Consider the following 27,414-nt stretch of genomic DNA (forward strand, 5'->3'; position numbering starts at 1 on the left):
GTTAAGTTGCTAGGCGTTTCATTGGATGCCTAATTAAGCTAGTTGCCTGCGACATACATATTACAATAACCTGAGTTATTAACAAATAATAAAAAGCAATGACAACGATATCTTAGTAATATTAAAGCGATAAATAATCCGTTAATCATATTTAAAAAAACGGTTTATGATTGAGATATGTATGCCAAAGTCAGTATTTAAAGTCAGTACTTTATGTACAGTAAAGGATTTAGACGGCAAGAAAAAGAGTGGGCGGGAATGGAGAGTCATACACTTCCATGCAAACGGAGAGTCCGCTTATGAGTCTCCCTTAGGAGCTGGAATCGCTGTTTGAGATAGAAGGAAGGCGCTTAATTCAAAATAATGGAATATACATGAGACAAAGTGTGAGTACTCCTGCGAAAGCGAATAGGGAGCCACTTGAGTTTTTTACGACATTCAGAGACATGATCGTATTTGCGTAATTCAAATGAACTGTATTTTTTTGTAGTATCAAAACAGTTACAATATCTATAGAGTTACGCCAAAGCAAAATACCGTAAGACATAATACTATGAAAGAAAACAAAGTATACTAATCGAGAAGTATCATCATCAGACAGTTGTCTAAATTTTCTAGCCGCGTATGCTGCGGTGCTGAGTCTCCCTTTGGAGGACGATAAATGAGGTTTCATCAGAAGAAACGAACGGACTTTTTGAATCTAAGACACATGGTTGTTAAACCTTGCGGACCGTGATCTGCCTCTCTGCGTCTTCAACATCTCCAGCGCACTTGGAGGGGTCACACTTTCACCGTTCTGACAGAGGACGCAGGGCTGCTTATACTTTCGCGTTTTTGATTCTCTCTAAACTCTTCCCTGATGCCTAGCACCAACGTATCATCCGTATAACAAACCTCAATAACACCTTCAGGGAGAGTGAGGCGCAGGACTGCGTCGTACGTAAGGTTCCACGGCAGATTAACCACCAAGCATACCTGTCATGCAAGTAGCCAACGATGATCGCACCAGAGGCAGACGTTGAAAAGCCACCTAAGCCTGTTCCCCAATGAAACCCAAGCTAAAACCAACGCCCCGGAATCCCAACGGGGCCAGGTGCCGTGTTACGAGCCCGCATGCAATCTATCACACGGTTCAGCTCCTGCTCAGTCATCCCCAGCTCTACGGTACATGCCGACAATTACCGGGAAGAGCCACTCTATCACTCTCATCGGTAGATCTATGAGAATCCGTCATCATGAGCCGGACGACGTCTGGATCGTACGATACTTCCTCAGCGTTTTCTGGCCAGGTCGCGACACTGGCTTCGAGGAAATCTCGATTTAACCGCTTAAGGAACCACGTGGCGGCTACTGCACCATGCTGGTCTATGGCTGCAATATGGTATAGGATATGTCTATTTTATGACAGATGTCAATAAACCGTCAGTTCTAATAAAATGTTTTTCACGAGACGCTGTGTTTCACTCTTCACCTCGAAATTAGCAATACACAATATATGGCATAGTAGATTTTGACCAACCACATGCAGGTTTCACGATATTTAACTTCACCGCCGAGCACGAGATAAACATTTATTGGTACCTGGGTTTGACTACGGAATCATTATGCTTTACATCTTTTAATTACTTTCATGAGGGCTCACTCTAATTTATTTATAAAAAAACACAGTTTATTATTTAAGAAAAAAAAAAAAAATATATATATATATATATATATATATATATAATTTTAATAAAAACTCCACGCTTTTCTTCTTTCAAAAATGATCCTTTATTTCTTCTTTACGTTAAAATTAATGTCACGATTGTGTCAAACTAAATCTCATTAACCATTTGCGTTTTTCCAATCACTGTTAATAAAATTTGTGTGCATTCAATATATACATTGGTTATGTAAAATATAATGGTTCGGACGCCCGTTAGTATAATTTTAATTAAATATTTATGTATATTGAATTTACATTTATTTATTAAAATTTCACGATTTTTTTTTTCTTTTAGGATGGACGCCTAAGCGAGGTAAGGTCTTATCTTTTTAACGTAAATTCAATAATTTTGAAAATTGTCAGTAATAAAAAATTTGTAAGTCAAATTATTTAATGAAATCAAATTCAATCAACAAAAAAAATTATAGCAAATCATTTCAAAGATTCGACGGCATTGATGCAAAGTCAATCCCGCGGACTATTTTAAAAAATTTCTAAAATATTTAATTTTCTACCAAAAATGTTAAAAAAAAAAATTGTAAAAAAAAAATCTTATTTACTTATTTCGGTATTTTTTTTTTAAATAAATAAAATCATGTGATATTCTTAAATATAATTTATGCCCTGTAGCATTAAGGAATAATGTAACCAGTTTACCAGTACTTTTTCTTTCAATACGATCGTTTGTTCTAGAGCTTTCTCCTTAAAAACAAATACTTTACCTCTTTACCCCTCTACATTTTACCCCTTCTTATTACTTCTAATGTATACGTTGAAGACATGGAGTAGGAACATCACCACGCATATTACGAATTTAAACTTCTCAAGTGCGTTGAGAGTATAATTTAGCGGAAAACGGACATTACGTCAAATGATGACTACGTAGATTCGACAGATTTAAACTTATACTTAAATGCATGGAAGATTTCTTCTTTATGATTAACTATCAAACTCGTACTACGAAGAAGTATAACTTTAAACGCGTTCATATTTATACGTACATAAGATTTATAAAACTTCATTATTTCTTTATTGAAGTACGTTATTAGAAGCACTTTTGAATCGTCATTTAACAAACTATATTAAGTGAAGCTACCACAGGTTCCGAATGTAGATTCTACCGAGAAGAACCGACGAGAAACTCATTAGTTACTCTTTTTCAACATTTAAAACAGTCGTGTTAGTTAAATACAATTATTTATGTATATGTAATTTAATTATGTATGTAATATATCCTGCCTGGAAGTCAACGAGTATTAACGCGACGCGTATCTGACCTCATCACAATTTACTTCCTGTTCGTATTACCTCACTTTATTATTTTATTATATTAAATTGTATTTTATTAAAGACCAATGACGGAAGGAATTTTCGACGTGGTCACCATAAATTCGAACTAAAAGCGACCGGTGATGCTGCCAAGGCTTACGATTTCCTGAGCGCTCGACCCCCTGGCAAGAGAACTAAGTATATCAACTTACATTTATTTTTTAAATTAAATATTTTTATACAACGAATAACTAAATACGATAGTTGGTGGCTTTGTGCAACCCCGTCTGGGTAGGTACCATCCACTCATCAGATATTCTACTGCCTAACAGCAGTACCCAGAATGTTTCTGATGTGCAAGGGCGAGTGCCCCAGTGTAACTAGGGGCACAAGGTACATAATAAGTTAGTTCATAAGTTTGGTGGCGCATTGGAGATGTAAGGAATGATTTTGCCTATCTATTCGTAGAAAAAAGTGTACTCACAGCATGCAGCGCTTTTACTAACATTTGTGGTTTAAGAGATTGTTCTTAAAAAAAAAAAGAACACTTACATGACATAAATATTTGTTAGGAATTACAATATTAATTTCTAGTGACTTATAGGATGATATAAGGTAAGTAATCAAAGTGATCTTTACAAGATTGTTTTTTTTTAATGGATTTTATAAATCTATTTTTTATCAGAGGTTTCCTTTGGTAATGTATTTTATAGTTGCGGTCCCTCGGACTGTATAGTTTTAATTGAATATTTGTCCGGGATTGGTGCGTAGATTCTTTAAGACTGCTGGTCCCAAGAAGCGTCACATTGGGCCATTGAAAATCGAGCTATTAAATTTTTCTTTCAATTCATTCTCTTTGGTTCAGTATCCCTTCAATCGGCTTTTCTAAGTTTAGTGTAGTACTAGCTGAATTCATAATTATCATATCTCTCTCATACGCGTTTATATCTGTAGACTGTCAGACATGCATCATATTCTCACAGGTATTTTGCTGTATCGATCTCTCTTGTCGTATGAATTTATAGGGTCGTTATCCGACATTGATTTAATAAGATATTGTAATAATTATAAACTTTATTTTAATTTAGAATAATAACTTATTAATACAAAATAATTAATAACGTAATAATTCAAAATGAATACCAGAACTGGTACATCATGAGCACCGATCAAACAGCCGCTAATCAAATGTCCCAATCGTCCTTTTACTGATTGCGTAAATTCTGTTGACCCCAATGCTCTTTACAACGTCACCGGGAGTGGGGACTTAACCTTGGAATTTGAGCTTTCACAAACTCTGAATGAGATCCATCCTAAGGTTGTCTTCTATGAGATCGCGGTTCAACGTAGTTGTAGGGGGGCGGGGGACATTCTGTCGAATTAGAAATAGAGAATGACGTATCGACTTTGACAGCTTGCTCTTTGCAACTACTGTTTTTAAACAAACGAGTATAATATTATTCATGGTTTCAGCGTAATTGAATCGATCGGCCATCTCGTCAAGAGTTGCCTGGGCGGTGGTGTCGTCGCGATACACGAATCTTATAAACAATGTGGGCTATGGACGTCTGTCGTACTCACTGTGGTGCTGGGAGTCTTCGTCAGCTATTGCATGCTTGTGAGTTGACGTGGTTTCATTAACTGAACTTGAAGCCGAAGGGCTTGGTTTAACTTATCCAATTATACCAAAGGAAAACATGAATTGTAATAAATTAGCTATCTAAATTGTCTCTGATGTTGAACTGTTTAAATCATAATTATTAGCCTTACAGAATTTAATAGCAAAATTATCGAACAAAAATATTGCTAAATAGATTTTATATACACATGCATCGTCATAATTCACATTTTATATTTATAACAACGTACACATGTGGTATTTGTGACATGGTGATAAGCGATTGGATGGTGAGTGGTCACTTTCGCATGTGATTACGGTGAGTTACGATACATTAAAGGTAGGGTTCTTAATATTATTTGTCGTAATAAAAATCAGTAAAATCTTTAATATTAATTCCAGATTCTCGCGAGGTCAGCTCAAAAGATCTACGGTCGGGTGCAAGTGCCCGCTATGTCCTATCCGGACTTGGCTCAGGCGGCTTTGGAGACTGGTCCCTTCGTGAATCTCAGAAAATACAGCAAATGTTTTAGGTAGGTGCTATTCGAAAAACCAAGTCATAAATTCCTCAGTAATCTCACGCAGGAACTGCTAATTCGAAGGGATGTATATTCTGACGTCGTCGGTTCAATCACAAAGTTAAGCTTGTAAAGAGTGGTTGAGTTGAAGTTGAAATTCAATTTGCTACTTGCTACTTGGAATAAGGAAGTGTCTTACTAATGCAAAACTCTGATGTAGGTGGTAATTTATTTTTTTAAGACATTTTTTATAATATGCACGAGTACGTTATGAATGAATAAAAGTATTTTTAATGGTAACCGTAGCCATCCCGAAAGCCTATCTCGTAGGGGTGTAAAGAATGGGGGTTTTTGTGTACGGGACACCAATATAGATATAGAGCACTTAACTACTACTAAACTAATGTAACTAAAGCAATAAACGTCAGTAATGAAAAGAATAACTAGGCGTTCAAATCCACGATATCTTTTTTCTTCCAGTGTTTTTAAAACACCGGTCGGATTGCGTATAAAAATGAAGAAAAACAATAGATCCATTACTGTAATACAATTATGTCCGAATTGACTTTATTCACTTGGTTGTAGGGATTTACTCCTGTCTGGGTAGGTACCACTCGCTCATCAGATATTCTACCGCTAAACAACAATACTTATTGCTGTAATCAAACAAAAATGCAATTGCATTCCCAACGGGCATAAAATCTTACCTTCCAAGGTTGGTGGAACATTGGCGATGTAGGGAATGGTTAATATTTCATGCAACGCTAATTTCTATGGGCGGTGGTGACCACTTACTATAGGGTGTCCTATTTTTCCGTTTTCGGTCTACCTGTTACAAGGAAAAATTGAGGAATACGACTTTGAACGTAAATTTAAAAAATCTTATCTAGATTTTACCAATGAGAATTTTACAAAATCCAGGTACGCTGTAGACTTCACAATATGTGTGGATCTGTTCGGTTCCTGCTGCGTGTATCAGATTATGATCTCCCGAACCATCAAGCAGCTGGTCGAGGGGACCGATGACATCTCCACAGGGGGCAATCCACCATTGAGGGCGTATGTCGCGATGCTGTTAATCCCATGCGTTCTTATATGTATGATAACCACTCTCAAATATCTGGCGCCGTTCTCAATCGTGGCTGATTTTTTCATTGGTAAGATGATTTTTGTTACGTCGAATATTTTGATTGCAGTGAATTTAAATTCAGACAACGATTGTAGCTTTAGAAGTGTCAGGTTAAGGAAATAAAATAAACTATCATTAAAATAAGGTCGATATTATGACACATAATAATACAAGTTGCTGCCGACGGCTTCGCTTCCGTTATAGGAATCAGTCGTCAAATGTAAGGCCTGAAAAAATCTTGCTTCATACCAAATTTCGTCGAATTCGGTTCTGTGATTTGGCCGTAAAAGAGTAACAGACAGACAGTTACTTTCGCATTTATTTATTTATTTATAATATTAGTATAGAAAATATTATAGATATTATTTAGTAAAGATAATATTAGTATTGATATTATTTAGTATAGATATTCACTAACGGCATTGCCATTTACATGATCGATGTCATGACTGATGAGCCAATAATACAGATAATCTAAGACTGATATCTCATTGGCATTATAAATAATACCTTTACATTTTATATCTTATTAATAATTTTATGTTTTTAGAAAAAGAACATGCGTTCTGAATTTTGTTTTCTGTAAAAGAATATTTAGAATAAAAACTCTTTTGATTTATATTTTAGTAACAGTAGCAGGAGCAACAGTGTACTACGCTGTGAAATCAGCTGAAATGACGCCTTTAGAATTTCCAATTTTCAAAACGGTCGCCGGTCTATTCGAGTTTGTAGGAGTTTGTGTGTTTAGTATGGAAGGCGTCGGTGTCACTTTAGCGATTGAAAATTCCATGGAAGAGCCTAAGAAAATCCCCATTGTATTAGCTGGAGGTTTGTAGCAAAAAGTTTGGATAGATATTTCGTTGGTAAATATAAAGTCAACAAATGTCCCACTGTTGGGCTAATGCTCTACTTTATAAACGGTATATACAAATGCCATCAGCGCCAACCAAGAGACGTACACACTTATATATTAGATTTTTAACCCGCGATCTTCAGTTATTAGATTCAAGATTAAAATTATTTTTGAACATGAAATTTACAGCGGCTTAAAGGGCTCGTCGCAGTTTAGAAACACGCTGTATTTCCTATTATAAGTTTTATGAATATTGGTGTAGTAGTTTATTGATAAGTGATGATATCTTTTATAGGGATGTCCATTGTGATTAGTATTGTACTAACCGTTGGCTTCTTTGGTTACTGGGGTTTTGGTGAGAAATCGAAGTCCCCAGTCACCCTGAACTTTCCTTTAGAGCCGTAAGTTGTTTTTTTTTTCATTAACAACCTGTAAACTTTTTACTCGGTCAAGACATCTCTAAAAGAGAAAGTTTGAGTAATTGCCAAGAACGCTGCTCCCAATCGTGTAGATGGATACACGTGTAACAGTTTTCCTGACGATATTTTCCTATAACAGTGAGCGGCAGTTTAATTATGAAGACTAATTGAACACGTGAAAATTCAGCGGTTCTTCAATTCAGCCCTTGAGATTCACGTGTTTTAGTCCATAATCAATATTAGATTAATAATAACAATATAACTAAAGGCATAATTGACAAGCTCTCAGTTCTCAAGGTTGGTGGTACATTGGCGATTTATGTGATCGTTAATCTTACCATCAGGTGGCTAATTGCTTACATTTAATGTTAGTCTATTTACTTCTCCTATATCAAATTAATAAAAAAAAAAAAACGAAATCAAAGATTATGTTCCTCGTGCCTGTAGTTACACCGGCTCTCAAACTCTTTTGGGTAGAATATGGTGGGTTGTACCTACGCAGACAATGCTGTATGCTGGTATAATGTGGTGAACTTGTAGCTGTAGGAAAAGATTAAAACTATTTTTTTAATTATTCACAGATTCCCAATAGCTCTAAAAGTTATGATGGCATTAATGATTTATGTAACGTTCGCACTTAACTTCTGGGTTCCATTTGAACTAGTCTGGTATTACATCAAACAGAAGTATGACCCGTCGAAGTACTGGTTTTGGGAGCGAGTGTACAGAGGATTATTTGTGTTCATCATCACGGTGATCGCTGTCATATTTCCAGCCGTGACTAAGTTTATTGGATTGGTGAGAGTTAAACTTAAGATATTTACAAGAATTCCTTATTTAAAAAAGAGTTCGATTAGAAATAGATTCCCTTACCTTTAAAGAATAGGATTTGAAATTCCATAAAATAATATTATTACTAAAGCTATCTCCTGATTTTGAACTATAGACAGGGTCCATAAAAATTTCTCTAGTTATCTTTCCTCGTTCTGCCATCTAAATTAACTATGAAAGCGCTGAACCTAAACTTTCTGGTGGCGGAATGCTAGAAAAAATAGAAGTCGTCATCCTTAATTTGCCTAGATTAAACATATGCAGGCACATTAAAATAACCTAAATTAAATTAAAAATAAGATACAACAATGGCTAGACAGCACGAGATACACTCGAAAATAGCCGAACATGAACAACAACAACAACACTATAATTTAAATCTAAACTTACGACAAACAAAACTGATGATTTTGCATCATAGCATTTCAACCCATTGCTGAATAGACGATATAATATCTTGAACATTCTACTATCTTAAGCCAGCAATTTGACCCCCAGAACATATATCCTAAACCAATTAATCATTTTCCCGTGTCTAACTTAATTATTAACACACGATAACTTAACTGTCAGCTCCATGACACAACACGGAACTGCTACATCCGCAAGTCAATAAATAAGAATGCTAAGTACGAGTGATGTGCCGGATCGTTTAAAAGTATATCTGCGGCTACGGATACGAAAATAGATCATTGCCTAGATCCGCAAATACGTCTGTTTTTATTAATAAGTTATAACTATAATTAAATAATAGAAAAAAAAAGAGAAGTTCTCATTATCATTAAACAAACATTAATTTATGTTTGATTTCATTATAAATACGGTTTAATTGGTACCATTTTAGTGATATTGGTAATTCACTAGAATAAATATATTATAAAAAAATGGAAATTCATTAAAATGGAATTCGATTGCAATTCACTGGTGTTTTTCTTTTAAAGTTATATTCAAAGGCAAAAATGTAATGGATACGTCCTTTTTTTCCCTCGTATATTCGTAGACAAAGATACACGATACGTATATTCGATAAAATAAAATAAAAAACGAATAATAAATGTTGATTACGAGTGTTGTACAATGGGCGGACTTATGGCTAATTAGCCATCTCTTCCAGACAACCCAATCTGAGTGAGAATTTTTAAAACCATCGGCGTAGGCGGTGCAGTCATAAACTTACATACAAATATTTACACACTAATACTTATACTTACTACATAATATACTAATATGATATTGTAAGGAAAGGTTATTTTCACATTAATGAAAACTCGTTTTTCGATTATAAAATTTATTTTATTCTTAGTCACAAAATTTTAATGTATACAACATTAGAACTTTGTATATGTACAGTCAGGGTAATAAAAGGTTCGTCACCTTAAGGTCTATTTTGGTATGCTCAGTATGCGCGATAATCTGCTTTACCGATTGATTATGACATATAGAATCGCAATTTAGACTATTTTGAACCTAGTTATCATATAATGTTAGTTTAATTTTATGTGCAGTTTTCTGTTTAATGTTTTAGTTTCAAAATGTACTAAGAGCTTACGACTTGATAAAGGAATGAATTTGAAAACTGACGAAGGTTTTCTTACTCTGACTGTACATTTTAGTATCATTATTGCTCGCCTACCGCTGCCGTATGCGACATGCGGAACCGAAATAATAAAAATAACAATTTAATTTATATTAACACTGATAAAAGTAATTTAAATTGAATTTTAAGACAAAAGAGATAGTCTCTGGCTCAAGTATTATTAATACTAATATTAATTTACCTAATAGTAATTTAACCTTGGATAAATTCCTAAATCTTAAAATTAGAAATAATCAAAACAATAATAATAGTAAACTTGTAAACCTGGTGCACCAAAACATTCAAGGAATGACAGGAAAAGATTTAGAAATTGAGTTATTCATAAACAGTAATGCCATTGATATTTTATGTATAACAGAACATTGGCTTGTAAATTATCAGTTTATGTTTAACTTTAGTGGTCACCAGATGGCTAGTATGTTCAATAGAAAAAAAGCTATACGTGGTGGCTCATTAATACTTATTAACAAAAATCTAAAATTTAAAGAACGTAAGGATGTTGTGAGCCTTTCTATTGAGCAGACTATTGAAATAGCCTGTGCAGAGCTTGAGCATGTCATTGTTGTATGCGTATACAGACCTCCTAGCGGGTTATATGAAGCATTTGAGAAAATATTGGAAAGTGCATTATTGAAATTATCTGGATCAAGTAAATATATTTTTATTTGTGGTGACTTCAACATAAATTTATTAGAAAACTGTAGCACAAGTATTAGATTCAGATCATTATTATATTCATATAACCTCATTAACTTATTCTTAGAGCCAACTAGAATCACTGAATCCACTGGAACATGTATTGACAACATATTTACCAACTGTGTACCTAATCATAAATGTATTATAAATATGTTAAGTTCTGATCATTGTGGACAGTTGGCTTCATTTAATTCGCAAATAAATAACAATGCTAAGGATTTAAAACAGACATTTGTTCCAATCAATTTGTATCGAATTGAGAAGTTCAGAAGTAATATCATGGCAAAGCTCTCATATTTACAATTAAATGATAATTCTAATGAGCTTTATAACAATTTTTTTAAATTAATTAAAACAGAATTTAATGCCATATTTACTTCCAAGACAGTCTATTCTAGGAATTTTCTTAAATTTAATGATTGGGCGACTGTCGGAATTCACAAGAGTAGGCAGAGGTTGTATGAACTTTATAGTGAAAGATCATACAACCGGTCTTTTTCATTTATCAGTTATGTTAGTGCCTACTCTAAACTATTCAAACGTGTATGTCATACAGCTAAATCATTGCATATAAAAAAAAAAATTATTGAGGCACCTGATAAAATTAAAATGACATGGAAAATTATTAATTGTGAAACTGGAAGAGTCAAAAATAACATCTCCGACTTTAGCTTATCTATTGACAACAATTTATTTTCCTCAGATCGGGATGTTGCAACTGTTTTTGAAAATTTTTTTGCTGACATTCCATTTTCGACAACTAACTCATTAAATTCCTCTCCTACCGTTGCTGAATCATTATTAAAAAACCATGTGGAAGAATGTAATATTAGCTTTAAATTTAATACAGTAAGTGTAAGTGATGTAATAAGTTCCTTCAGATCACTAGATATTAAGAAAACGGCCGATCTGTGGGGGATCTCTGTCAAGGTAGTCAATTCAATAATTGATGTAATCGCACCCTACCTTGTCACTATATTTAATAAATGTGTCCTTAGTGGCGTGTTTCCTGACCTCATGAAACATAGTAGAGTATTACCAATATTTAAATCAGGTAGTACATCAGACCCCAACAACTATAGGCCCATCTCTGTACTGCCAACTCTTAGCAAGATCTTTGAAAAGTTATTACTAAATCAAATGCTAGTACATTTTAACAATAACAAGTTGCTACACAAGAAACAATTTGGATTTACAAGGGGTCGCTCGACAACTGACGCTGGTGTTGAGCTCGTTAAAAATATTTACAGGGCCTGGGAGGAGTCACAGGATGCCTTAGGGATATTTTGTGATTTATCTAAGGCCTTTGATTGTGTGCAACACGAAACTTTGGTCAGGAAGCTACGTCATTATGGAATTAGGGACACTGCACTCAGTCTTCTGATTTCGTATCTGAGCAATCGCATTCAGAGGGTTGATGTAAATGGAAAGAGATCTCCCGGGTCTCCAGTTACTGTGGGGGTCCCTCAAGGATCAATTCTTGGACCATTTCTCTTCCTTGTTTATATAAATGACCTGCCACATCTCCTAGGTGATAAACTCGAGATAGTATTGTTTGCTGATGATACTTCTTTAATTTTTAAAATAAAAAGACGTCTTTCAATATATGACGATGTGAACAATACTCTCTCTGAAATAGTAAATTGGTTTAGTGTTAATAATTTAATGTTAAATAGTAAAAAGACTAAATGTATTAAATTCACTACTCCCAATGTAAGATGTGTCAAAACGAGTGTACGTTTAAACGGGGAAGCATTAGATGTTTTAGAATCAACAGAGTTCCTTGGTATGACAATAGACTCTAAGCTCCAATGGGGCCCCCATATAAATAAATTGGCGAATAGACTTAGCTCTGCAGCCTATGCGGTAAAAAAAATTAGACTTTTGACTGATGTGGATACGGCACGCCTTGTGTACTTCAGTTATTTCCATAGTATAATGTCGTATGGCATCCTACTCTGGGGTAATGCAGCTGACATTAATACTATTTTTGTACTGCAGAAGAGGGCTATTCGTGCAATTTATAACCTGGTCCCAAAAGATTCGTTAAGAGGTAAATTTAAAGAAATTAAAATAATGACTGTCGCTTCTCAATTTGTTTTTGATAATGTTATGTATGTACGCAAAAACATAAATGATTTTCCCAGAAATTGTGACGTACATTCTATTAACACTAGGAACAAGAATAAACTTGTTACTCCAAGTACCCGATTACACAGGGTTAGTAACTCTTTTTTGGGGCAATGTATACGTTTTTACAACAGGATCCCAGTAAACGTTCAAAATTATTCAATTATAAAATTCAAAAGAGTCGTTAAAGAGCGTTTGTGTGCTAAAGGATATTACAACACTAATGACTTTTTAGTTGACTGCACACCTTGGGAATGAAATGATCGCCTCCAGGCTGTTTCAAACAACTAATATATACTTATCATTGTACCTACATGGAAAATGGTTAAAAAAAATGAAAAAAAAATATATCCCGCTGAGTTTCTTTCGCCGGTTCTTCTCAGGTCCGAGGTGCTAAATTCCGAACCGGTGGTAGATTTTTGACAATCAATAAGCAAGTGCAAACACTTCTATATTGAATAAAGATTTTTGACTTTGACTTTGACTTTGACTTAACATCCGATGAGTTATCACTTCAATGGTTCATAATTAAGGTCCATCAATGATCAACTGCTAAGAAAATGCTTTCTTTTATAAAGAAGTTTAAGAATTTATTCCACGGCACAGCTCAACTACTTGATAAGATGAGCACCAAGTTGATATATATTCAGATTGGAATCTTTTAGTGAAGCTCTGCATATATTAACGGCTGTGCCATCTCAGCGTTCTACACCCAAGAAACTTATCTTCTTTTTTGCTTTCCAGCTTGGATCCTTCTGTCTATCAAATATGGGCTTCATATATCCAGCGTTTATCGAACTGAACCTGGACTGGGTCGATCCAGGTCTCGGTTTCATGATGTGGAGACTGTGGAAGTTCGTCGGGATATTAATATTCGGAACTATTCTTTGCATCGTCGGTACATACAGCAACGCTAAAGAACTTATCGCAGAAGTATTTTGAAGTCTTTTCGTCGCGTTTAAAAGCTTTTTGAAAATTTTCCAGTAACGATAACGAGTTTAGAACTTTAGTGCGGTCAAACGTGTAAGTCGAGTTGATAGTAGTACTTGTATTTTTTTTAATATTGTTGTTACAATTCAGTTTGTATATATTTTTTTTTGTTTATAATTTTTTGTTTATGAATAATAAATGTTTTTGTTAAAAATGATGAACATTTTGTATAAGTTTTCGTATGAAAGCAATTACTTCGTCGGGTTTTTTGGGGCGGAAAATTTGTCTTGATTTTTACAAAATTCACATTGCTTAGTAAAAATACATTGCAAAGATGAAAACTGACAGGGCTTTGTGCAGGCCTATCTGGTACAAGATAATCGCTATTCATTTTATTAAAAAACAGTTATACAAGTAATTGTGGTGTACTAGACAGTGTAATTACGGATTTAGAACATCTCATGCCTCATGGTTGGCGGCACATCGAGTGTAAGGTTAAACTATAATCAATCTAAATATCAAAAATATTGTTTTTTGAAATAAGTTCTTCTGAGCGCTAGAGTCCTGATACAATATTGAATCATACTAGGGCAACGAGCGGTTAGTATTAAAATACTAGTTCAGTGTATTAAAACAGACACGCTTTTATTGAGACACAGATCAAAAATCATGAAACAATAGATTCTGTACTTTCCCACTGCTGGGCTAAGGCCTCCTCTCCTTATTCCACCACGCTCCAATGCGGGTTGGTAGAATACACATGTGGCAGAATTTCGTTGAAATTAGACACATGCAGGTTTCCTCTATGTTTTTCTAATGAATTATAAACAAAAATTAAGCACATGAAAATTCAGTGGTGCTTGCCTGGGTTTGAACCCGAAATCATCAGTTAAGATGCATGCGTTCTATCCACTGGGCCATCTCGGCTATCCAAAAAATCACACATTCAATTAAAGGCATATTATTATCCGAATCAAGCAAGAACAGTGGTCTCATGGTAGTATTTTAAATACCCACAGTACGTCACAGATAAGTAATTTATTTGGAGATGTGTCATCTCTTTCCTATATTTAGAACATCTTATAACTGGTCGAAAATATAACAATTTCTGTATGACTCTGTCAAATTTAATAAACCAATTCAATGTACCATTCCTAACGTTTCATTGATGAAAAAAAACATGTTTTTGCTCTGTTATTTCGCGTATAAGTGTCTACACCGTCGATTTAAATAACGATAATAAAATATCGTTATATTCAAAATGAGTCGCTCGTCTGTGAGTAAATATTGTTTCTAGAACTAAGAAATATTCGTTTTTAGATAAGTGAGCCTCATGGACCGAGGCTAAAGGAACTTTGATACTATAAAACTCGAACATATAATAACATAAGCGTATCGAGAAATGACGATAATGTTCGTAGGACTACCTATCCGTATTAGGCCGTTATGAAGTCGTGACGTGACACGATGCAAATTATTATTTACTAGTTGTCGCCCGCGGTTTCGCTCGCATTTAAGGGGTTGGTTGTCATGTGTCAGGCAAAAAAGTAGCTAATGTCTTTCCTTGAAATTTCAGGGAAACTACATACCAAATTTCATCAAATTCCTTTCATTGAAAGAGCGACAGACAGACAGAGTTACTTTCACATTTATAATATTAGTGTAGATATTGATTTAATAATGTGTTGTTTTTTTAATTTTCACCGATATTTTTTTGTGTTTTAAGCATGTTAATTATTATTTACTTAATATGCACGAGTACCGCCCGCGTTGGCGCTGGAGGACTTATTAAAATAAGCCTGTTATCTATCTATATATATGTATGTCTGTTCCAAATTACTATCAAATCAGTTCCTGGTATCGTGGTTGAGTAACATCCATACAAACTTTCGCATTTACAATATTAATAAGATTAATATTGGTTAGCGGTTCAGAAAAATACTGTATCTCTCTTTCTGTCACCGTTGATTTGACATTTGAAAGAAGAGGAAGACATAACATTGCAAAACTAATCCCCCCCCCCTCCCAACAATATTTAAAGCTACTTTTGATTTTTTATTCACATTATAATATGTTTTAATTATATTGCAACAGAGTCGTTCCCCCCACCGCACTGGTCATCACAAATATGTAATAAAAGCGACTGGAGAAGCTGCTAGAAACTATGACTTTAAGGCAGCTAGGCCACCAGGCAGGAAAAGGACTAAGTATAAAATTTATCCAACTTCTTTAATCTGAGACTGCGTATGAAAGTTCGGACAAAAACAATCAAAATCGAAATCTAGATTATTCAAGTAGTGCTTTACAAACACATTTGAATCGTCATTTTTGAAATCGTTATTAAACTTAAAGCTACCACCGGTTCGAAATTTAGATTCTTCCGATAAGAGCTGATTGAATTTTCATGTGCATGCTCAACGATAATTGAATATATCGTGAAGTAAAGAAACTTGCATGTGTCTATCGTTGTACGTGTCCACCAAGCCACATTGGACCAGCGTTGTGAAAAAGCCTCCAAAATGTATCCTTCAAAAGAGAGGAGACCTTAGCCAAGAAATATAGAGTTGCAAAAAATTTCATGGTACCATAAACACACATGAACAGCTCATGGTCAACTTTTTATCCTTTTAGCTAAGTAAAGAATTTAATAGAGTTAATGAAAATTTACAATTTAAATAAATAAACATTGGACAACATCACATACATTACTCTGATCCCAATGTAAGTAGCTAAGCACTTGTGTTATGGAAATCAGAAGTAACGACGGTACCACATACCATCGACTAGGCCGAAAATCGAACCCGGGACCTCGGAGTGGCGTACCCATGAAAACCGGTGTACACACTACTCGACCATAGAGGTCGTCAAGATTTGAAGATTATTGATACCGTGTCTCATGTTTCAGTTTAATTGAAACCATTGGTAACCTCGCGAAGAGCTGTCTGGGTGGTGGAGTGGTAGCCATTCACGAGTCATACAAAATGTGCGGACTGTTGACTTCTTTTGTTTTGACTATTGTTTTTGGGTTTTGTATCAGCTACGCTATGTACGTGAGTAAATACTTATTATATTTTATAATCTTGATACGATCATTTTCACAAGGGTTATATCTTAGATCCCAAAATTGGTGGCGTATTAGCAATGGTTAATATATCTTACAATGCTAATGTTTATTTGTGGTAGAGAAAACTTTCCATTGTGTAATCGATTTGTAAGCCTATACATTTGAAATAAAAGAAAAAAAAATCCATTAGAAAATGACGTATGTTATCTATTTAGTTTTCCTAGACCCAAATATTAGGCGTTACCGAAGACCGAAGTTTATTTCCATCCACGTTTTAACAGATGGAGATTTTTTAAATAGTTTATATTCATTAGCACCGGTATTCGTATAAATTTGTTGCCTTATTTGTTACCAAGTGTGCTGATGAATTAGTCAAGCCACTTACATTAATCATCAACCGATCTTTGAGTACAGGGGTCTACCCATCAGCTTGGAAGGAAGCTTTGGTTTTACCCTTGCATAAGAAAGGCGACAGGGCTTCGGCAGAAAATTATAGACCAATATCTATAATTTCAGTATTTCGTAAAATATTTGAACTTCTTGTATACCCGTGCCTCTTATCACAAGTAAAGCAGACCATTGTACCGCAACAACACGGTTTTTTGAGGGCCCGTTCTACCACAACTAACCTTGCTTCGTTTGTTGAAGACCTTACTGAGGCGGTGGATGGTGGCAACTCCATTGATGCTATTTATACCGACTTTAGTAAGGCCTTTGACAAAGTTAACCATCATAAACTATTGCAAAAACTTAAATCGATTGGTATAACGGGCACTGTTTTTAACTGGTTTGGGTCTTATCTCCACGATCGTAAGTCAAAGGTGGTTATCAACGGCTATTCATCCAAACCCTTCATATCTCACTCTGGAGTACCTCAGGGATCTCACCTGGGACCTTTGCTTTTTAATGTCTTTATTAATGACATTAGTTCATGCTTCAAACACTCTAAATGTTATTTATTCGCTGACGATCTCAAACTTTTTAGACCTGTATCCAATGCTTCAGATGCCATATTTCTGCAGAGAGATTTGAATAGTTTGGTCTCATGGTGTCACATAAACGACATGAGCTTAAACACTGAAAAATGTTTCGTTATACGGTTCAGTAGGAAAAAAAACCACTTTCGATAGATCGTACACCATTAACGGACATTTGCTTACAGAAGTGGACAATATACGTGATCTAGGCATCATTTTAGATACTAAATTGCGGTTTCATCTTCATGTGGACAATGTAGTAACTAGAGCTTTTAAGGCTTTGGGATTTGTCTTGCGTAATTGTAAGGATTTTAAACAGCCTCAGACTAAAATTACTTTATACACTGCTTTAGTGCGCAGTATTCTGGAGTACGGTAGCATTGTATGGAATCCTCACTACGATATCTACAAGAATAGGCTTGAAAGTGTACAAAGAAGATTTTTATGGCACTTATCTTATAGTCAAAATCTAGCTAAAAGACTGCCAAGTTACGATGGTAGACTTGCATATTTTAATCTTCTTTCCCTTCACGATCGTAGACGTGTCCTTGATAACGTTTTCCTTTATAACTTATTGAACGGTAAAATCGACTGTAGTTATCTACTTTCTAAAGTTATGATTCGGGCTCCCGTTAAGGCCACCAGACCATCAGTGTATACTCCCTTCGTTGAAAAACTCACTCGCTCCCGTCAAGGGCGCTACTCTCCAATTAATAGGCTAATCATCGATCTTAACAATATTTATAAGTCGCTCAATATGATTAACAATGAGAAAAAGTCAAACGAAGCTCTTATTGTTGATATATTTAATGACAAATTGAATCTCTTTCGTAAAAAAATATCAATGCTTTTTAAATAATAATGTATAAATTGTTGTCTTGAATCTATGTTTTAACCCCTTTATTAATTGTACCTTATAATTAATTGTTTGCATTTAATTCGTATTTTAATCGTAAATCTTAATGTATTCTAATAATAATATCTTATTCATTTTATTTATATTTATGTGTTAATTTTTCTAATAATTGAATTCTTAATATCTCTTTCTAATTGTAATTAATATTGTAAATCTGGAAATTATTATATTTTGTTAACTTGTAATATTGACATATCTTGCAACACCTATAATTAAGGAGACACTTGGTTTATATAAACCTTATGTTTAATGACTATATTGTGTGTATGAGTGTACTTCTTGTTGGTGTTGATATTATAATAAATAAATAAAATACACCTACATTATTAGCATATTATAGAAAATAGTTTGTAATACAGATGAATGACGTAAAAGTTTTATCTAGATGATCGCCCATTCGGCTCAACGGATTTATGGAAGAGTACAAGTACCACAAATGAGTTACCCCGATCTTGCTGAAGCTACACTGGAGACAGGGCCGTTTGTCAGCATAAGGAAATATAGCAAATGTTTCAGGTATAATTACATTAACAGCCTGTAAATTTCCCACTGCTGCCTTCTCTCCCATTGAGGAGAAGGTTTGGAGCATATTCCACCACGCTGCTTCAATGCGGGTTGGTTGTGTCTTGTTGTCAAATTTCAAACAACAAAAAAACTTAGACACATGCGGGATTCCTCACGATGTTTTCCTTTACCATCGAGCACGAGATGAATTATAAACACAAATTAAGCACATGAAAATTCAACGGTGCTTGCCTGCGTTCGAACCCGCAATCATCGGTTAAAATGCACACATCGTTCTTGCAACCACTGGGCATTTATCAGGTATAATGTATATTATAAATTAAAGACATTTTTATATTACCATAAATATGATACTGGAGTTTCCTGTCAAAAAATTTCAGTGATAATCGTGATTTTAAAAATTGGTAGTGTTTCTACAACGTGCCTTAGAAAGTACAAAAGTCATGCGCCATAATAAATCGTAGTAGTTGGATAATCTCCCTTTATAATGTCCTACACAGTCGAAATTGTTTATGGACCTATAATTCGCAGCATAATTTAAACAGACACTCGGTAAAATTATTGTGTACTAGTTTTTTTCCCGCGGGGCTTAGTGCTACGGTCGTAGGTTTTGGTTATAAAAAAGTAGCCTACTTGAGTTGCAAGATTACTTTATACCAAATTTCATCGAATTCGATTCAGTTGGTAAACGTGACTGAGAGACGGACAGACAGCCAGAGTTACTTTCGCATTTATTGTATAGATTACTATCTCCGTTTTGATAATTCTTTGAAGAATCTAGATTTAACGCAACATTTACAAATTGCAATCTACAGGTACCTCGTCGACTTTACCATCTGCTTCAATCTCTTCGGTTCTTGTTGCGTCTACCAGATCATGATGGCGCGTACTATTAAGCAGCTCGTGGAGGGGACGAATGAAGTCTCTTTGGAAGGCAACCCTCCTCTCAGGGTGTACATAATTTGCCTTGTTGTACCATGCACACTTCTTGGCATGATCACTTCTTTGAAGTACCTCGCACCCTTCTCTATAGTAGCTGATTTTATTATATGTAAGTAATTTTATTTGGACTAAAATTAATATCCATCGATTAACTGATATGTATAAAATTTGGATTTTGATTTGGAAATTTTGACTTTTTAATATTAAGACCATTCAGTGACCTATAAATGAAATACTGATTTTTAAAATCAGAGTATGTAATAGGTCTATTACGTATATACTAACTCGTATACCGGCTATGTATGTTTTTTTTTCGGACGGGTAATCGGCTACCTGATAGCAAGCTGTCACCCCCGCCCATAGACATTGTCACAAGGAATATTAGCTGATTATATCAGGTAGTTTACTAGTTTCTTTCTCAGAATCATTCGATAACTTTTCTTAACGATTATCATCTGTTATTTAATACATAATATAAATCAAAAGCGCCTTATTTCCAATCAGGTTTCTCGTGGTGACTCTCGTTCTTATTTTTTTTAGTTACCGTTGCATGTGCAACAGTGCACTATGCATCGAAGGTAGCAGAAACAAGTCCTTTAGATATGCCTGTATTCAAAACTGTTGCGGGCCTCTTTGAATTCATGGGCGTATGTATATTCAGTATGGAAGGTCTAGGTGCGGTGATGGCCGTGGAGAACAATATGGAAGAGCCAAGGAATATGGGTCGTGCGTTATTTGGAGGTACCTATACGTTGATAAAATATTGTGACTAAAAAGTAAAGTATATTGTAGCTATGTTTTTTGTTTATGATAATGTAATGATAAACGCTTCTTCAAATTGATTTATTGTTGATAATTATTATATTTGTTCATAGGCATGTCTATCGTTGTAAGCATCGTCGTTACCATCGGTTTCTTCGGTTATTGGGGTTTTGGAGAAATGTCCAAATCGCCCGTTACACTTAATTTTCCATTAGAACCGTAAGTACAGTGTTATCTCGTTACATAAATCTCTATACATCCATAAAATGAAATTTTGAAAACATTAAAAAATCACATATTAAAATTTTTTTTTTTTTTAACAAATTCTAGTGTGCGTGTTCTTATTTAGTGTTGATAAATAATCTTATGATCGATGCTCTACTAACCTGCATTCGAACAGCGTGATGGAATACATTGCAAGTCTTCTCCTCCAAAGATTAGGGAGCTCTGGTCCAACAGTGACGCTGTTATTTTATAACATATAGTCCAGTGAATAAAGACATTGCACTTCGGAAAAATTAGGGGGAAAGCGGGATTTAAAGATTGCATCGAAAACGGTTGGTTTCCCGAGAAAATGTGATAGATAACTTTTTTATTGGAAATTTTATGAGCTTCAAATTTAATAACTCCATGTTTTTTTTTCAAAATTACGAGATTATCGCGAAAAACTGTTTCACGACTTTTGACCCTGGATAACTTTTCTAGCGGCACATGGATCAATGGGGACTTTTGGGACTTTGTTTAGTACCACAAAGGGAAGGTTCAGGTCTTTATTCACTGGACTATTATTGTAATTTAAGAACATAATCTTTGAAATTATGTCTACTTGAAATAAAACTAGTTTTTAACGGATTTAATCGCGTATATTAATTATTTTAACATCCCGACGTTTCGAGCACTTTGCAGTGTTCGTGGTCACGGGCAGACTAAGGTGACATTTGTCTGTTTGAATTAAAAAGAAATATTATTTACAACTACCGCCAACGATTTCTTAATTGGTATCTTGAGTAGCGTTCCGGTTGCACGCAGAAGGCACTAACTGTATCTTTAGGTCTTGCAGTCTGGTGGATTTGGGATTTTAAATTTTTAATAAGTGGATCCCAAGTGTTAGAAAGTCTCCAACCATCTTCTCTATTGAAGTTCGGATGTTTTTGAATTTCAATAGCCTCGCGTATCATTCTAGGAATGAATCTGTGTTCTCTAGCGAGGATCTGTGGTTTATCAAATCGAATAAAATGGTTAGGTTTATCCAGAGCATGTTCACAGACTGCAGACTTTGAAGAACGCCTATTTTTGACATCTCCTATATGTTCTTTGACCCTAGTACCGATACTTCTCTTTGTTTGGCCTATGTAAGATAAACCACACTCACATTCGAGTTTATATACTCCCGCAGTTTGTAAAGGGATATTACTCTTGATAGGTCTCAAGAACTGGCTCACTTTCTTATGAGGCTTGTAAATGGTTTTAATCGAAGCTCGCTTCAAGATATTGCCAATCCTGTCTGTAACTCCCTTCACATATGGTAGAAATGCAGGTTGTCGCTCAACTGTGGGTGGCTTGATACGGCTTCTGCGATGCTGGCGAGGCACGGGCAGCTTGTTCTGGTGGAGTGCAAGCTTGACCTGAAGTAGCTCGTCCTCTAGGTGTTCAGCATCGCAGAGATGGTGGGCTCTCTGAAACAAAGATTTGCCAACGGTAGCTAACTGACTAGGGTGGTGGTGCGAGTCACCATTGAGGTATTTATTAGTGTGTGTGGGTTTCCTATAAACTGTGTGACTTAATGTATTGTCAGGATTCCTGATAATAAGGATGTCAAGGAAAGCTAAAGAATTATTTGCCTCTAATTCCATAGTAAATTGAATGTTTTTATTTATAGAATTGAGATGTACTAAAAATGCAGATGTCAGATCACTAGGTAGTATTGTGAAAGTGTCATCTACGTACCGTTTATAAAACCTAGGTGTTATTGGTCCGGAGCGAAGAGCCCTCTCCTCTAGGTCTTCCATGAATAAATCAGCGACCACGGGGGATACTGGGGAACCCATGGCTACTCCATCAACTTGTACATAGAATTCATCATTCCACAATAAATAACCAGATGTGAGGCAGTGATGTAACAGCTCTGCATATTCAATAGGCATGTTGTGTGTCTGTAGCTTCTTCTTGACAATTTCGATGCAGTCTTGTATGGGTAAGGATGTAAACAATGACTGGACATCAAAACTAACCATTGTCTCGTTGTTGGTTAATTTAAGGTCTTTGATTTCACCAACAAACTGGTAAGAATCCTTGACATACGCCGCAGTGTGTCCTCGGAGGGGTGATAATATCCTTGCTATGTGTTGAGCCAATCTATATGTTGGTGTATCGATTTGGCTTACAATAGGACGCAGCGGAGCACCAGTTTTATGGATCTTAGGTAACCCATACAGTTTAGGTGGCTTTGCACATGTAGGCACGAGTGATTTTTTGTCCAGATTTAATTTTTCTTGATGTTTGGATATTAACGCGGATGTATTTTTAAGAATATTATTGGTAGGGTCTTTAGTTACTTTTTTATAAGTTTTTACATCCGATAAAATCGCGGAAATTTTCTGGTTATAATCACACGTATCCATCACAACGGTCGCGTTTCCCTTATCTGCTCGGAGGACTGTAATGTCTTTATTATTGCGTAAGTTCTTCAGTGCTATAGATTCATCACGAGTAAGGTTTCTTTTCGGTGGCCGGCTTCGACGTAAAACACTCGAAATGTCCTGTCGAATAGCTTCCGAGTCTTCCTTTGTGATGTTATTTTTGAAAAGACACTCCTCCACATTGCAAATAATGTCTTCAAACGGTATTGTGGATGGAGCCGGTGCAAAGTTTAATCCTTTATTTAATACCGCAATAGTCGATTCATCTAAACTTTGTTTTGACAGATTGACAAGTGACGCACGCGCAGGTTTTTGAATTTCCCCGGTGTTGCCATTGTTGAAATTCTTATAATTTGATTTTACTCCGCTGAGTTTTTCGAATTTTTTTATTTGTTTTAATTTTAAGTTATTATATTTTATAGCGGCTCGTTTATTAGTAAAATCGTAGCATTTTTGCCAATCTGTTTTAGATAATCGTGACTCGAGTTCTTTACCTAGGCTGTCAATTTGATCCGTTAACCGTCGCGCGTCAAATCGATGTTCTCGGATGAGTTGTAACAATAATTTCTTACTTGCCTGATTGAGTATTTTATCACCATGCTTTATGTCCTTCTTAGGTGCGATCCTTACACAAACCGGAATAAGATTATTGTCACGGCATCTTTTCAGGAAGTTCATGGACGTTACGAATCGGGCATGTTTGACTTTTAGGTACTCCAACCGGCGAATTTTATTTGATGTTTCCAGTCCGTACTGGTTCACATAATGTTGTCTTAGATTTTCGCGATTATTACACATTGAAATAAAACTAGTTTTTAACGGATTTAATCGCGTATATTAATTATTTTAACATCCCGACGTTTCGAGCACTTTGCAGTGTTCGTGGTCACGGGCAGACTAAGGTGACATTTGTCTGTTTGAATTAAAAAGAAATATTATTTACAACTACCGCCAACGATTTCTTAATTGGTATCTTGAGTAGCGTTCCGGTTGCACGCAGAAGGCACTAACTGTATCTTTAGGTCTTGCAGTCTGGTGGATTTGGGATTTTAAATTTTTAATAAGTGGATCCCAAGTGTTAGAAAGTCTCCAACCATCTTCTCTATTGAAGTTCGGATGTTTTTGAATTTCAATAGCCTCGCGTATCATTCTAGGAATGAATCTGTGTTCTCTAGCGAGGATCTGTGGTTTATCAAATCGAATAAAATGGTTAGGTTTATCCAGAGCATGTTCACAGACTGCAGACTTTGAAGAACGCCTATTTTTGACATCTCCTATATGTTCTTTGACCCTAGTACCGATACTTCTCTTTGTTTGGCCTATGTAAGATAAACCACACTCACATTCGAGTTTATATACTCCCGCAGTTTGTAAAGGGATATTACTCTTGATAGGTCTCAAGAACTGGCTCACTTTCTTATGAGGCTTGTAAATGGTTTTAATCGAAGCTCGCTTCAAGATATTGCCAATCCTGTCTGTAACTCCCTTCACATATGGTAGAAATGCAGGTTGTCGCTCAACTGTGGGTGGCTTGATACGGCTTCTGAGGGACCTAGAGGAGAGGGCTCTTCGCTCCGGACCAATAACACCTAGGTTTTATAAACGGTACGTAGATGACACTTTCACAATACTACCTAGTGATCTGACATCTGCATTTTTAGTACATCTCAATTCTATAAATAAAAACATTCAATTTACTATGGAATTAGAGGCAAATAATTCTTTAGCTTTCCTTGACATCCTTATTATCAGGAATCCTGACAATACATTAAGTCACACAGTTTATAGGAAACCCACACACACTAATAAATACCTCAATGGTGACTCGCACCACCACCCTAGTCAGTTAGCTACCGTTGGCAAATCTTTGTTTCAGAGAGCCCACCATCTCTGCGATGCTGAACACCTAGAGGACGAGCTACTTCAGGTCAAGCTTGCACTCCACCAGAACAAGCTGCCCGTGCCTCGCCAGCATCGCAGAAGCCGTATCAAGCCACCCACAGTTGAGCGACAACCTGCATTTCTACCATATGTGAAGGGAGTTACAGACAGGATTGGCAATATCTTGAAGCGAGCTTCGATTAAAACCATTTACAAGCCTCATAAGAAAGTGAGCCAGTTCTTGAGACCTATCAAGAGTAATATCCCTTTACAAACTGCGGGAGTATATAAACTCGAATGTGAGTGTGGTTTATCTTACATAGGCCAAACAAAGAGAAGTATCGGTACTAGGGTCAAAGAACATATAGGAGATGTCAAAAATAGGCGTTCTTCAAAGTCTGCAGTCTGTGAACATGCTCTGGATAAACCTAACCATTTTATTCGATTTGATAAACCACAGATCCTCGCTAGAGAACACAGATTCATTCCTAGAATGATACGCGAGGCTATTGAAATTCAAAAACATCCGAACTTCAATAGAGAAGATGGTTGGAGACTTTCTAACACTTGGGATCCACTTATTAAAAATTTAAAATCCCAAATCCACCAGACTGCAAGACCTAAAGATACAGTTAGTGCCTTCTGCGTGCAACCGGAACGCTACTCAAGATACCAATTAAGAAATCGTTGGCGGTAGTTGTAAATAATATTTCTTTTTAATTCAAACAGACAAATGTCACCTTAGTCTGCCCGTGACCACGAACACTGCAAAGTGCTCGAAACGTCGGGATGTTAAAATAATTAATATACGCGATTAAATCCGTTAAAAACTAGTTTTATTTCAATGTGTAATAATCGCGAAAATCTAAGACAACATTATGTCTACTTGTTTGAACGGTGCCTTAATGAATTTATCATTATTTGTATATTATGCGCTTATCATTATTTCATTTTTCAGGTTTCCAATAGCGCTGAAATTACTCCTCGGCTTTATGATATACGTGACGTTTGCTTTAAATTTTTGGTTCCCATTTGACCTTATGTGGTATTATATCAAGAACAAATATGATCCTTCGAAATATTGGCTATGGGAACGAGTATACAGAGCCATATTTATTTGTGGCATAACGTGTATAGCTACCACGTTTCCTAATGTATCCAAATTTATTGGGGTGGTAAGATTTATTTACAGTATGTTTTCCAGAAGTTTAACCAGTACCTTATTCTCCTGTTTCTTTTTTTTATCATTGTCATATTAGCGTTATTATATAAGTCCAAATGACTGACTTTAAATACATACATTTCTCTTCTGATCTTCTTCCGGTGTGATACAATTAATAAAGTTTTTGACATCTGAAAATACTAAGCGATTTGGGCTATAGATCTAACGCATGCTTTAATCTTATGTATGTAGTAAAAAATAGTACTAAAAAGAGGTATGTGTCTCGATATAGATGGAAGACTAAAGGTTAAGCACGACTGAGTCCTTGTTACCTGTATGTTTGTTTGTTTGTTTCTGACTGACAATTTTGTACAACTTAAAATAAACAAATCCCTCTTTTAATATAATTTCTAATTACGTACTACTAACTGAAATTTTCAGCTGGGTTCTTTCTGTATTTCCAACATGGGCTTCATCTATCCAGCCTTCATTGAGCTGTGCCTGGATTGGACTGATCCCGGTTTGGGTTTCATGATGTGGAGGTTTTGGAGGTTTATCCTGATTGTTACATTTGGTCTCACACTGTGTGTCGTCGGCACTTATACTAACGTCAAAGGCCTTATAAAGGAGTCCTTCTAAATATTGTTTCTTTATACCATAATAAGAATTGTAGTTGTCGTTATTATTTTTATATGTATAATGTCAACATTTTTTGTGTAAATTATTATGTGTTTCTTAATAAATGTGACTGTTTTTTTTAAATATCACAATAAATTTCTTTCAATAAAATTATTAAAAGTATTAAAAGTAATTTTATAAAAAACTACGGCTTATAAGCCTTGTTTAGT

General features: G+C 35.4%; 2 protein-coding genes across 2 annotated transcripts; both read left to right on the forward strand.

Annotated features, from left to right (window-relative positions):
* Window positions 1-1,850: 1,850 nt before the first annotated feature.
* LOC125074012 (proton-coupled amino acid transporter-like protein pathetic) lies at window positions 1,851-13,839 on the forward strand. Its single transcript, XM_047685179.1, has 10 exons — window positions 1,851-1,917; window positions 2,001-2,018; window positions 3,057-3,172; window positions 4,448-4,592; window positions 4,995-5,125; window positions 6,032-6,267; window positions 6,867-7,067; window positions 7,388-7,493; window positions 8,093-8,309; window positions 13,513-13,839. Exons 1-10 carry the CDS (start codon window positions 1,903-1,905, stop codon window positions 13,708-13,710), a joined length of 1,383 nt encoding a protein of 460 aa, XP_047541135.1. The 5' UTR covers window positions 1,851-1,902; the 3' UTR covers window positions 13,711-13,839.
* A 1,112-nt stretch (window positions 13,840-14,951) lies between these two features.
* LOC125073996 (proton-coupled amino acid transporter-like protein pathetic) lies at window positions 14,952-27,208 on the forward strand. The gene is made up of 9 exons (XM_047685148.1): window positions 14,952-14,974; window positions 15,793-15,905; window positions 16,604-16,748; window positions 19,041-19,171; window positions 19,996-20,231; window positions 20,663-20,863; window positions 20,998-21,103; window positions 26,363-26,579; window positions 27,008-27,208. The coding sequence occupies exons 1-9, from the start codon at window positions 14,960-14,962 to the stop codon at window positions 27,203-27,205; spliced, it is 1,362 nt and encodes a 453-aa protein (XP_047541104.1). The 5' UTR covers window positions 14,952-14,959; the 3' UTR covers window positions 27,206-27,208.
* Window positions 27,209-27,414: the final 206 nt, after the last annotated feature.

This window comes from Vanessa atalanta, chromosome 26, assembly GCF_905147765.1.
Source record: "Vanessa atalanta chromosome 26, ilVanAtal1.2, whole genome shotgun sequence".
NCBI classification, from domain to species: Eukaryota; Metazoa; Arthropoda; class Insecta; order Lepidoptera; family Nymphalidae; genus Vanessa; species Vanessa atalanta.